This window comes from Mycetomoellerius zeteki, unplaced genomic scaffold, assembly GCF_001594055.1.
Source record: "Mycetomoellerius zeteki isolate Tzet28-1 unplaced genomic scaffold, Tzet1.0 scaffold481, whole genome shotgun sequence".
NCBI lineage: Eukaryota > Metazoa > Arthropoda > Insecta > Hymenoptera > Formicidae > Mycetomoellerius > Mycetomoellerius zeteki.
This window is the reverse complement of record NW_017257481.1, coordinates 11,092-23,356: the sequence shown is the minus strand read 5'-3', so window position 1 is coordinate 23,356 and position 12,265 is coordinate 11,092. Positions and strand designations below refer to the sequence as shown.

The following is a 12,265-nucleotide window of genomic DNA, read 5'->3' as shown; positions in this document are numbered from 1 at the left end:
TATAAATATCAATACGTATTTATTGCTGCCATAAATCTGTAGCTGTTTTCATGATATACATATATATACAAATTTGTTCAAAATTATATTATGTATATACATAATATAACTTTAAATAAATTTTTCACATTAAAATTTAGATTTTTCAATAAAATGTTTAAAATAATCGGTAATTAGTCCGATTAACGAACATCGTGCTGTTGACCTTGACCTTGGCATATGTTGTCAAGATCATGACCGCGAGTGATCTTCAAAAAGTTTTAGCTGGTGGTCACTTTATTTAATAGTTATTAACAAATTGAGTTTAAAAGATAATGTGTTATTTCTATCATATATAATCTCAAAAACTACCTTCCTGTCTAGGGTCATTCGACTTTCCCCTAATGAAAAAAATCACGTCACACAGTTGCATGAAATCATGTAATTAAAACATGTAAATGGCGTAACGGATTGTTCCAAATCAGTACATGATTTTAAAATTACGTATTTTGAAAAGTCACACGATATGTTCTTTTTTCTTCTATTTCTATCATTCAATTCTTTAAAATTCTATAACTATAACATCACATGATAGATGAAATTAGTTGTAATATCATGTGATTTTTCAAACAATACATCATTTAAAAAAAATCACGTACTGATTTGGAACAATTCGTTACATGATTTACATGTTTTAATTACATGATTTCATCATGTAACGTTGTCACATGATTTTTTTCAGTAATTTATCTAAAGAGAAGTTCACCCCACCTCACCCTATCTAGGGGTGCTCGACTTTCCACGCGAAGCTAGGTCCGTCCCACCTTCCCCTCTGTCTAGGAGCGACCAACTTTCTACGCGAAGAGAGGAAGTGGAGTAGATCTCGTTTTGCATGAAAATTCACGCTAGGCAGGTGGAGAAGAGGTGAGGTGAACCTCTCTTCGCGTGGAAAATCGTATATTCGTTAATATATAGCAGAAATAAGACATTATTTTTTAAACTTAATTTGTTAATAACTTTAGAACGAACAGTGACCGCCACCTAAAACCTTTCGAAGGTCATTCAGGGTCATGTCCTTGACAACATATGTCAAGGTCAAGATCATCGGCACGGTGCTCGTTAATCCGAATAATTACCAAAAAATTTTCGTCTAACAATAAGTTAATAAACCTCTTCAAAATTCATAATATACTCGTATACTTACAATATGTACATATAAAATCAATACAAAAAATGTTTTCGATTCTTTATTTAAATGATAGTAAGTTGAAAATGTATGTGCATTCAAATTGATATACGCGGCATCCTGGATCTACATAGATGTGCATCCAATTGAATACACATAGCAGTTAAAGTTCATATTAAGTAACAACAATTTTTTGCAACTAATTTAAAAAAGGAATTTTAAGGGTAATTAGGTTTTCAAAGAAAAATTATGAAACTTTCAATTAATTCATGTCTAATCTATATTTAGTTTATTTTTATTATCAAAAATTTTATGAAAATTAATTTATATTTATTTATGAAACAGTTGAACCCCTTTGATATCATATAGTCTCTCACAGTGATCTGCACGCTGATAGAATCTTTCCAAAACTGTGGTGATACCAAGGACGTTCTGGAAGCTTTTATTAATATAGAGTTCTACGTTCATTCATGGGTAAATGTCGTTTTAGCGCGTATTTATATGAAAAAGATTGCCATCAACGTGACATCTGCAATTGACGATTGGTCGTTTTCGTCGAGGGAGAAACAGTCTTATTTAATAATAACGGGATACGCACGAATAAGTCGAATGATCGCTGTGACTCAGTTAATGATTGGATTCATAGCAATTGCCGTATATCTTACCGCTATCGTCGTAAATAAACAACAAGTAATGATTTCTTTTTAACATTTATTATACTTCAATTATATTATGCTGTAATCATACTGAACAACATAGCAATAATTATAAAAATAATCCGTAAAAATTCCCTTGTATTTATGAAAAATATTATAATTAGCCTAAATAATATATTTAGAAAATGAATTAATTAATAAGGAATAAAATTCTAAGAGAGTGTTGCTACTAACTAACTAACTATATTTATTATATGTTTATTATACATTTATTATTTGTTTTTTATAATTGTAAAATTATATGACACATCTTGAAATATTTTTATAGGTCGTAACTATTGATAATGAGACAGTAACTTTGTGGAATTTCATCATTCCATCATCATGCCTATTCAGAGGGATTTCATATTCTACATACAAAGCACTTTTTCTCATGCAAATATTACAAGTATCCATAGTCTATATAGGACAATGCGCGAATGATAACTTCTTCTTTGCTATTACCATGCATCTTTGTGGTCAACTAGAGCTCTTGAGAATTCGCTTTGTTGAACTTGTTGAAAAAAATACCAACGAGAGGAAACATTATCGCAGCATATTGGGGTCTTGGGTCAGAAGACATTACAAATTGATAATACTGGCCAGAAATATTGAAGACACCTTTAATCTTATTATTTTATTTCGTTTGACAATAACTACTATTGTTATTGCTGTTTCAGGTATTTGTATACCATATATCGTAATCGCACATTTCATTTTCCTTGGTGCTAAAAATTTTTTATACTTATTGAACTACAGTATTAAACATTTTTTTATAAAAATATATTTACAAAAATTTGATTAATGATGTTGAAACTAGCCAAAGTTATTATATATTTATAATGAATTATCTCCAAACGAGAATAAGAGCTGTCGAGAAAAAATTGTACCAAAAATATCTAGTATTAATATATACTGAAATAAAATATCATTTGTATATAACGAGAGAATCTTCCAAAAATTGTCAAATTTTTATTTTTATTAAACGTAAATATGTTGGTTACGTAAATAAGTGAATTTAAAAAATATTAGTTACGGCTATTCAACTTTTAAAAGATGAAATCACCTCTTATATTTGAAACAGTTTTTCTTTTCAATTATTTTTTTAGAATATCATTGACGTTGATAAAAAGATTAATTTTATTATAAATCTTTTGCATAAAATATTTTTTTATATAGTTTCGCAAGTTATCTCCATGTCCACATTCATTTTTGGAATGCTAATGTTTTATGAACGTTGCAGTTCACTTCATCAGGAACAGTCTAATACAATACTGTATCAGACTGCTTTTTGCCCTGATGAAGTGAACTGTAAAGCTTACAAGAATGGACATGGACACGGAAATAACCCGCGAAACACATAATTTCTATATAGAAAATAGTCTATATAGAAAGCCTCAAAAATATTATCTTGAATAGTTTTTGAAATATAACAAAGAAAAGATGAAAATTACTTTACGTTAAAAGGATTGTAGTAATAGTAGTAGTAGTAATGGTTTATTGATTCCTCTCGGGAATACAATACAAATATCTTAACAAACATCTCCATGAACAATACAAAAATCGCAAGGACTTATTCTAATTATTAACTAAAACTTAATGAAAAACTTAATTCTATCTTATCGCTCGCATGTCACACCCACACACACATATAGACCTCCGCTTCCATCGCAAGTTCCATTCTAAACTTACTCATTGTGCAAATTTTATTCTGTTAACATATGGCAGTGTACCCTATCGTATCACTTTCTCTATCTCTATTTCCTTCTCTTTCTCTCTCTCCCTTTCTTTCTCCCCCTGTATCACACTCTCATTTTCACTCCTCTCATCCTAAGTACCTCTTTCTTTTTTTTCCAGTTTTTCCTTCAACCATCCTCCCCTAATATCCTTTCTACCATCTTCCACCATTCTCCTTCAGCCCCCAACTTCCAAAAACCAATTATTATTGGCGGTGATTTATGTGAATATAAAGTTTCATTAAATATCAAAATTAGAATTTGACACTTTGGGAGATTCTCTTGTAAATGCAAAAAATTATAGGCATTCAAAAGAAACAGAAAAATGTCCTTTTCAGGAATGCGTATAATTATGTCCATTAAGAATCACGATTATACTAATGTATTAAAGAGTATGTTATCCGCCCAATTGTTTATCGTACAATCATTTTTGTTTACGCATGCGGGTGAAACTTTACGCAAACAAAGCGAATCGATTTTTTCGGCTATATATAACACAACGTGGCACAACATGTCGCCCTCTATAATAAAGGATTTCATACTTATTATGATGAGGACGAAGATCCCTCTTCAACTTACTGCTGGAAAATTTTTTTATATTACTCGAAGGACTACGACAGACATTTTAAAAACTGCCTTGACTTACATATCGTTTTTACGAGTAACAATGGAAGAATAGTCCAATCATTATGTGAAATTATTTGTTTATTATATCGTTGCATGTAGATAATGGTGTGTAAATATATGAAACAGAATATATTTATATATTTCAATATATTGCAGTTTCTCTAATCATATTTGTATTTTATTTTTAATTCTTGAACATTTTTGTTCTGCTAAAAACTTGAACAAATTTGTTACACACATTATTATTATTGTAATAATTTGTAAATATCGAAAGATATCGAAAATATTTAAGTTTCTTCTTTTATTGGTTAATTTATTTCAACTATATATGACAATTTTTTAAAAATGTAATACATGATATATATAAAAAAATATTAAATATAATATTTTTTTATTATTATATAATTATTATTACTATTATATAATATTTTTTACTATTACATAACTATTATTACCAAGAATAATTACATCAATAAAATAATTAATATTATTGAACAAATAGAACCACATATAAACATTTTTAATGAGCAGAAAAATTTTGACTTGAAAAAAAAAAGAAAAGTTTTACATTCAAGACTTTAATTATGGTTGCATCGTCATAGAATATCATTTATTTAACCTGATAATACAAATTTCAAAAAATAAGCGATCATACATGAAAGAAAAAAAAAAGAATACATAATTAAAGATAAATTGAAATTTATCTTACCATATGCATTTGTGTCGCACATTTGTTATCGATCGATTATGTCAAACAGACACTGTAAGTACAAAGTGAAATGTCATTGCTAAAATCGTGATCATTCAGAAGTATTGAAATGATAAAATTATTGTAGATATAGGACCGTATTCATAGTCAGACCTAAAGATAAATTTAAGGCTTCCTTAAATTTATCTTTAGATGCTCAGTAGCCAATGAAATAATTCATAAAACATCTAAAGATAAATTTAAGGAAGCTTACAACGTCTGAATACGGGCAATAGTACATATTATGGAAAAACATGGATATTACAGAAATGTATGATCACAGAAATTACAGTGCCATACTTATCTTACCATCATATCAATCGATGAACAAGTGATACGTCTGACTGTAGTAATTCCTTTCGGAGCTGTACATTGCATAAATTGAACAACATTTTATGTATGATATCGCCATAATTTTCTTGCGATCGAAACTGGCACGTCGCCGGGTATGAAGACAAATTGGAACAGTGGTATGGACTATGGTTTCTCAGTGATAAGGATGATTATGTGGATAGTCGGTGTATGGCCTTTGCATCAGGACGATATAGTATGTACATTTCGTTGGATTATCGTATTCATTGAACAGGTAAGATAAGACATTATATAAAAAGGAAATAATTTCCTTTCTTAAATGTAGGATGTGGCGATAAATGCAAATGTCTATGTTGTCTATAATGCATACAAATTTTTTATTTAAAGTCACTATATTTATAATTTAATTAATAACAATCTAATAATTATAATTTAATTAGTAACAATCTTTTAATTAATAATTTTAATTTGAGGGATTTCACATGTAATTAATGTTTTAAAAAAATTAATTAATGGATGTCTAATCTAAATTAAATATCATATATTTCTATTATCAACAATTATGTACAATCTAATTTACGTTTATATATGAAATGGTTGAACCTTTGTTATCATATAGTCTCTCACATTGATCTGCTTGCTGATAGAACTTTTCATAAACTGCGGTGATACCAAAGACACTCTGGAAGTATTTCTTCTAATGGAGACGAACTTACACTCGTGGATAAATATCGTTTTCTCGCGCATTTACATGAAAAAGATTGCTGTCAACGTAACATCTGCGATTGACGATTGGTCGACCTCGTCAACAGAGAAGCAGTCTCATTTAATAATGACGGGATATGCACGAATAGGTCGAGTGATCACTGTGTCTCAATTAATGGTTGGATTTATGGCCGCTGTTGTATATTTCCCCTCTGTTTTTTTTGGAAATAGACAACAGGTGACGTTTTATTTGTAATACAAATATAAGTTATCTTTATTACTTTATATTGTCACCATATTATATAACATAAGGATTGTAATAAAAAAAATTTATATAAATTTGTCTATACCACTAGGGAATACTATGATTATCATAAATAAAAGATTAGAAAATTAAATTAATTAATAAAGAATAAAATTCTGAAAAAGTGTCATTACTGATATAAACATTTCTTACAAATATCGCATTTTAATTTGTTATATTTTACGTTTAATATACATTTGTCGTTTGTCTTTTATAAATGTAAAATTGTATAACACATCTTGAAATATTTTAATAGGTCGTAATTATTGGCAATAACACAGAAGTTTTATGGAATTTTGTTATTCCGTCAACATGCCTATTCGGAAGGGTTTCATATTCTATATACAAAACACTTTTTCTCATGCAAATATTGCAGGCTTTCATAATCTATGTGGCTGAATGTTCAAGCGATTGCTTCTTCTTTGCTATTACTATGCACCTCTGTGGTCAATTAGAACTCCTAAGAATTCGCTTTATTGAACTCGTTGGTAAAAGTACCAACGAAAGGAATCATTATCGTAGCATATTGGGATCTTGGATCAGAAGACATTACAAACTGATAATACTGGCCAGAAATATCGAAGACACCTTCAATCTCAATGTCTTATTTCGTTTATCAATAACTACCATTTTCATTGCGATTTCAGGTATTTATATGTTGCAATTGGCCATTCATTTTCTTTATAACTAATAAAATTATTTATCGTTTTTACTTTACTAAAGTACACTATTAAATCTGTTTATGAAAATAGATTTACAGAAATTTGATTAATAATGTTGAAACTTGCAAATATCGTCATATATTTATAATAAATTGCGTGATACAACGAATAAGTGCTGTTGAGAAAGAATTGTACTAAAAATGTGTAATACCAAAATAAAGTATCGATTGTATCTAAGAGCAAGAAATGATTCAGAAAAAAAAACAAGAAAATGTGTCCTTTTCAGGAACGGGTGTGATTATGTCCATTAAGGATCAAGATTATATTAGTGTAGTAAAAAGTATGATTTTCGTCCAGTACTATATTGTGCAGTCCTTCTTGTTTACGCATGCGGGTGAAACTTTACGAAAACAAAGTGAATCGATCGTTTTGGCAATATATAGTACAACGTGGCATAAACTGTCGCCCTCTGTAGTGAAGGATTTCATATTTATTATGATGAGAACGAAGATCCCTCTTCAACTTACTGCCGGAAAATTTTTTTATGTTACTCGAAGCACTGTTACAAATATTCTGAAAACTGCATTGTCATATATATCGTTTATACAGATGGCAGTGGAATAATCCGATTACTATATGATATTATTTGTTTATTATATATCGTATGGCATGTAGATAAATGAAACAGAATATACATTTATATTTCAATATATTGCAGTTTCTTTAATCATATTCAGTTTTTTATTGTAATTTTGAATATTTATGACAAAGAAATGTCACGCTCAGGTCATTATTATTATCTGTAAACGTACTATTTATACAAAAAATTATTAGATAACGAAATAGTTAGATAAGAAGGGTTTAAATAAATAAACAATTACTAATTACAAAACGCCATAAGTTTATGTAGCATGTAAGCATTTTTGTTCAGCATAAAACTTGGACTCATTTGTTATATACATTGTTATTATTATATAAAAATAATAATTGTAAGCATGGAAAATGTTGAAAATGTATTTAGAACATACTGATTCTTATAGTTTTCAATTAATAATTTTTAAGAAAATGTGGTATATGCATGTAAGATATTGAAACACTATGTAAAGTCAAACCGCCAAAGAGCACGTACTTTTGCTTTTACGCTGTATAACTTATACAAGAACATGAGTTGAAGCTGTAAAATGTTGCTTGAATTATTCTTTATAGTTGGAACTAAAAGTTTGCCAAGTATCAATTTAATACAAACACTCACAAGAGTGGATTTTGATGCCAATTTTTTTGATAACTCTACAATTTAAAAAATCCACGCACAATCATATATACATTTAAGATAAATACATTTAAAATACATACAGAAATATTATTCCAACATCTAGCTTTGACCACAATTAGTTTCTCTTACTTAAACGATAGTAAATATAAAATGTATATACATGTGTTTTGTAAATGATACGTATATAAGTTGAAACATGTATCGTTCTGAATTCACATATAGATGTATATTCAATTAAATGCACATGGTAATTAAAGAATAATAACAATTTTTGCAATTAATTTAAAATTTTTTAAAATTTCAGGAATAATTAATTTTTTTAAGAAATTATACAACTTTTAATTAATTCATGTTTAATCTACTCTCTTTCTCTCTCTAAATTTCTTGAAGTAAAATCTCACTCTAACAGAGTGAAAATACGGCCATTTTTTGAGAACAAAGAAAATATTTCACTTCTTAAAAAAATGACATTTTTCACTCTTTTTGAGTAAAATTTCATATTTAAAAAACTATTCAAGACATTTTTTTAAAAATGTTTAATATAATTGTTTTACTATAAAATTGTTCTCAGACATTTATCTACATCATGTGTAAAATAATTAGATAATAAAATGATTTCAGGAAGATTTAAGTAAATAAACAATTTAGTCAACACCTCAGACAATTACATATATAATTGTAAAACAGGAAGTTTTTCAAGAATAAAGGTATGTGAACTTACGATTTTTCAAAAATGTATCACGACTTTCGAACGATATAGGTTCACGTCACAGGTGACTCGGGTGACTCTGAGCAGCAGTTTCTATTGTATGCTCAGAAACGTTTACGCGTGTCTCCAGTCTTTTGTTTTTAACGTAGATTCGGTCCATCTACCTCTATAATCTATTAGCTCCAGTCTCCCCTAAAGTACAGAATGGATACATATATAATTTTTATCCACTAAAAAAATATAAAGTATGTTCAAGTTATTATCTTGATATCAATAAAATTCGAAATGGCAAATGTTTGAAAGTTAAAATACATTTATTACTTAGGCTTTCTATTATATGCCAAACTTCCACGGTGAGCTTTCTTTGTCTGGTAGGTACGCATTACTTCAATAAGGGTATCGAATAACATACTCACTATATTTCTTGGAAAATGAATAAATTGCATGGACTGCAAATTCCGCTTATCGGTATTTTTGTTACACACGCTAGACAATTCAGAAGACATCGGAGAATTGTAATGCATTAATACAATGATCAAGCAATTTGCCGTCGTACAAACATCCTCTTTGTGGGACCTTTAAACATGCATATACTCTGATGCGCGCGAGTAATTGAAAGTTGCTATATTCTATCGATCAATAGTTGTAGAATAAGAGAGGACTATGATAGACAAAGAATAGATGCGCGAATGCCCTAGTGTTGTCAGCATGGTGAATCAATTAATGAAGATAGTATTAATGCATTGCATAATACCCTTCCAAATGCTATTAAAGACGTTCATTTATGCGATCAACTCGAAATCGCTTCGTGATGCGCTTCGAAAATGGTGTACTGGAACAAGGATGCTATTTACGCATTGTCAAGTTATAAAATTTTGGCATGGCTTGTAGGAGTGTGGCCAATTGATGATAATATCTTTTGTTCAAAAATACGTTACTTGTTTGTGATTGTAAGCGAGGTAATAGAGAAATCTTTATAAATTTTATATATATATGTATACACATACATACATACACATACATACACATGTGTGTGAGTGCGTGTATGTATACATATTATATAAATTTATACTTTATATATATATATATATATATATTAGGTATTTCGGGCAAAACTTTCGGAAATTATAGATCTCTACAAAAGAAGTAACTCTCTCTTTCTCTCTCGCTCTTGTTAAGGAACTTATATTCTCCGTTGCATTTTTGAGAAGCACGTCCTCATTCGGACTAGCTGTGAGATACGCAAACAATCGCGCGGTAGTATTACATGTGATATTTAAAAACTTAATTCAAATTTTTGATTCTTTTGTTTTTTCTCAAAAAACCAAATCAGAAAACGTGAATTACTATTGTTAGACGTTATACGCGACCGAATGTGTCACTCCTTAATAATGTATCAAAACACAAGTTCCTTACCAAAATATAAATTCTTTAATAAATGTTGATTCTTTTGTGTTAACATTTATCATTCCTCAAAGTTTGTAACAAGATATTTTTAAAAATTATATACATATTTTTTATATTGCTTTTGATAATTTTTAAAATAAAAAGACGTATCTAAAGAGATACATTGTTGTATTGAGTAAAATAGTACAAGCCTTATCTGTTACAACTATACATCTTAAACACATTTCTAGGATTATTATTCATTCTTACTATTGCTACAAAATATACAAAAATATTTACAAATAAAAAGTTGTAAAACCTTTTAATTTGCCACAATAATTCATATATTACTGTTTTAGATTTTGCTGATGACGACACTGTTGATGGATGTCTACCTTGCCTGCGAAAACTCCTCTGAGGATCCGATTGACACGTACGTGGTGGCCTCAAGCGCTATGCTGGGAATTGTCAAACTTACCATGCTGCAAATACAACGATCCACACTTTCGATCAATTTATGCTCTGCTATTCAGGACTGGTGTGACATCAAGGATGCGAGGTCGCGCGAGATCATGATCCAGTATGCACGCACGGCGAGAATAATTTCGCTGTCTCTGTTTTACTGTGGCTTCGTCTCTCTTACATTTTACCTGTTGCGACTTTTGCCCTTCATAAACGCGACAGCCGACGGAAGGACGTTTGTCCTTCCGATGACCTGTCTCTTCGAGTCCGTCTCCAATCTCCAGTATGTCCTCATTACGTTCTATCAGGTGATTCAGTTGTTTGTGACATATGCTGGAAACTGTTGTACGGAGGGAATTTTTGTCGGTATCACAATGCACCTGTGTGGACAATTCGAACTTCTGATGAACGACTTTCATCAAATCGATCATAAGTATAAACGCAAAGGAAGCAGCATTATTGAAGAATTCGTCGTAAGACATCGAAAATTGTTAAAACTCACGGAAACTGTCGAAGATTCCTACAGTATAATTATTTTAACTCAGATTTTCACCAGCGCTATTTTGATATGCATAACAGGTAAGTCCATGAATTACATACTTTCGGGATTTCTTTATATATAAGAGAGTTTATGATATCCAAAAGGAATATAAATATATATATATTTAATTATTGCCTCAAAAAATCAAAATGTACAATATACAGGGTGTCTGGTAAGTTTTGATAAAGCGCTTGTATGCAGATAGTATCGAAAAGTAAAACAACGTTAAAGGTCTTTTCAGAGTTCTTTATAGAATATCTTAAAGATTTTTCTTAAAGAATTCTTGAAGGTATCTTAAAATTGTTTTATACGTCAATTTCAAACATTCTGCTCATTGGGTAACTTAAAAAAAAAAAAATTATCGAAATTGCAAAATAGCAAAGGATTTTTCGACTTACTTTAGTCCCTCCATTCACATACGAATGCTTTGTCAAAACATACTGGACACCGTGTATAATTTTAATTTTAATATTCAATTTTAAATCTTATTTTATTAACTTTGTAATAAAGTCTTTAATTGATTATTTAATACGTAAAAATTGTGTGAGAAAGGAGTAAAATATACGAGGATTGTTATGTAAGTCCCTAAAAAAATTATTTCTATAATAGCATTGTAAATGCACATGGTCAAAACGTTAAGATGTTGAACTATTATTAATTCATTTAATTATTTTATTAACTTTAAATGCACATTTAGATGTCAAAAAGCAAATTAATATTATATTAATAATAACTTTATTACAAAAAAAAGTTTACGTATTGTGTAAGAATATGCTACGTGCAGATTGTATCAGCCTAGTTGAGCTGAGTTATGAGAGTGTAGCCAAAGTAAAATTTTTACACAATTATAGTTTCAAAAAGATCAATCAGAAACTAAAATATATTAATTTAAGGCTTCGGACTCATCGTATCCTGGCACATTCATGACATAGTTATGACG

The 12,265-nt window shown here is 29.4% G+C and overlaps 2 protein-coding genes across 2 annotated transcripts in view; both read left to right on the top strand.

Moving 5' to 3' along the window:
• The window catches only part of LOC108727356 (uncharacterized), a 12,234-nt gene extending 7,959 nt beyond the window's left edge, over positions 1-4,275 (top strand). The window contains exon 6 of the mRNA XM_018455464.1: positions 3,935-4,275. Coding sequence (XP_018310966.1) covers positions 3,935-4,275 — 341 coding nt within the window. The remainder of the gene's footprint in view (positions 1-3,934) is intronic.
• A 6,430-nt stretch (positions 4,276-10,705) lies between these two features.
• Positions 10,706-12,265, top strand: part of LOC108727355 (odorant receptor 85b-like) — a 4,973-nt gene continuing 3,413 nt past the window's right edge. Inside the window, exon 1 of the mRNA XM_018455463.1 lies at positions 10,706-11,363. Coding sequence (XP_018310965.1) covers positions 10,706-11,363 — 658 coding nt within the window. The remainder of the gene's footprint in view (positions 11,364-12,265) is intronic.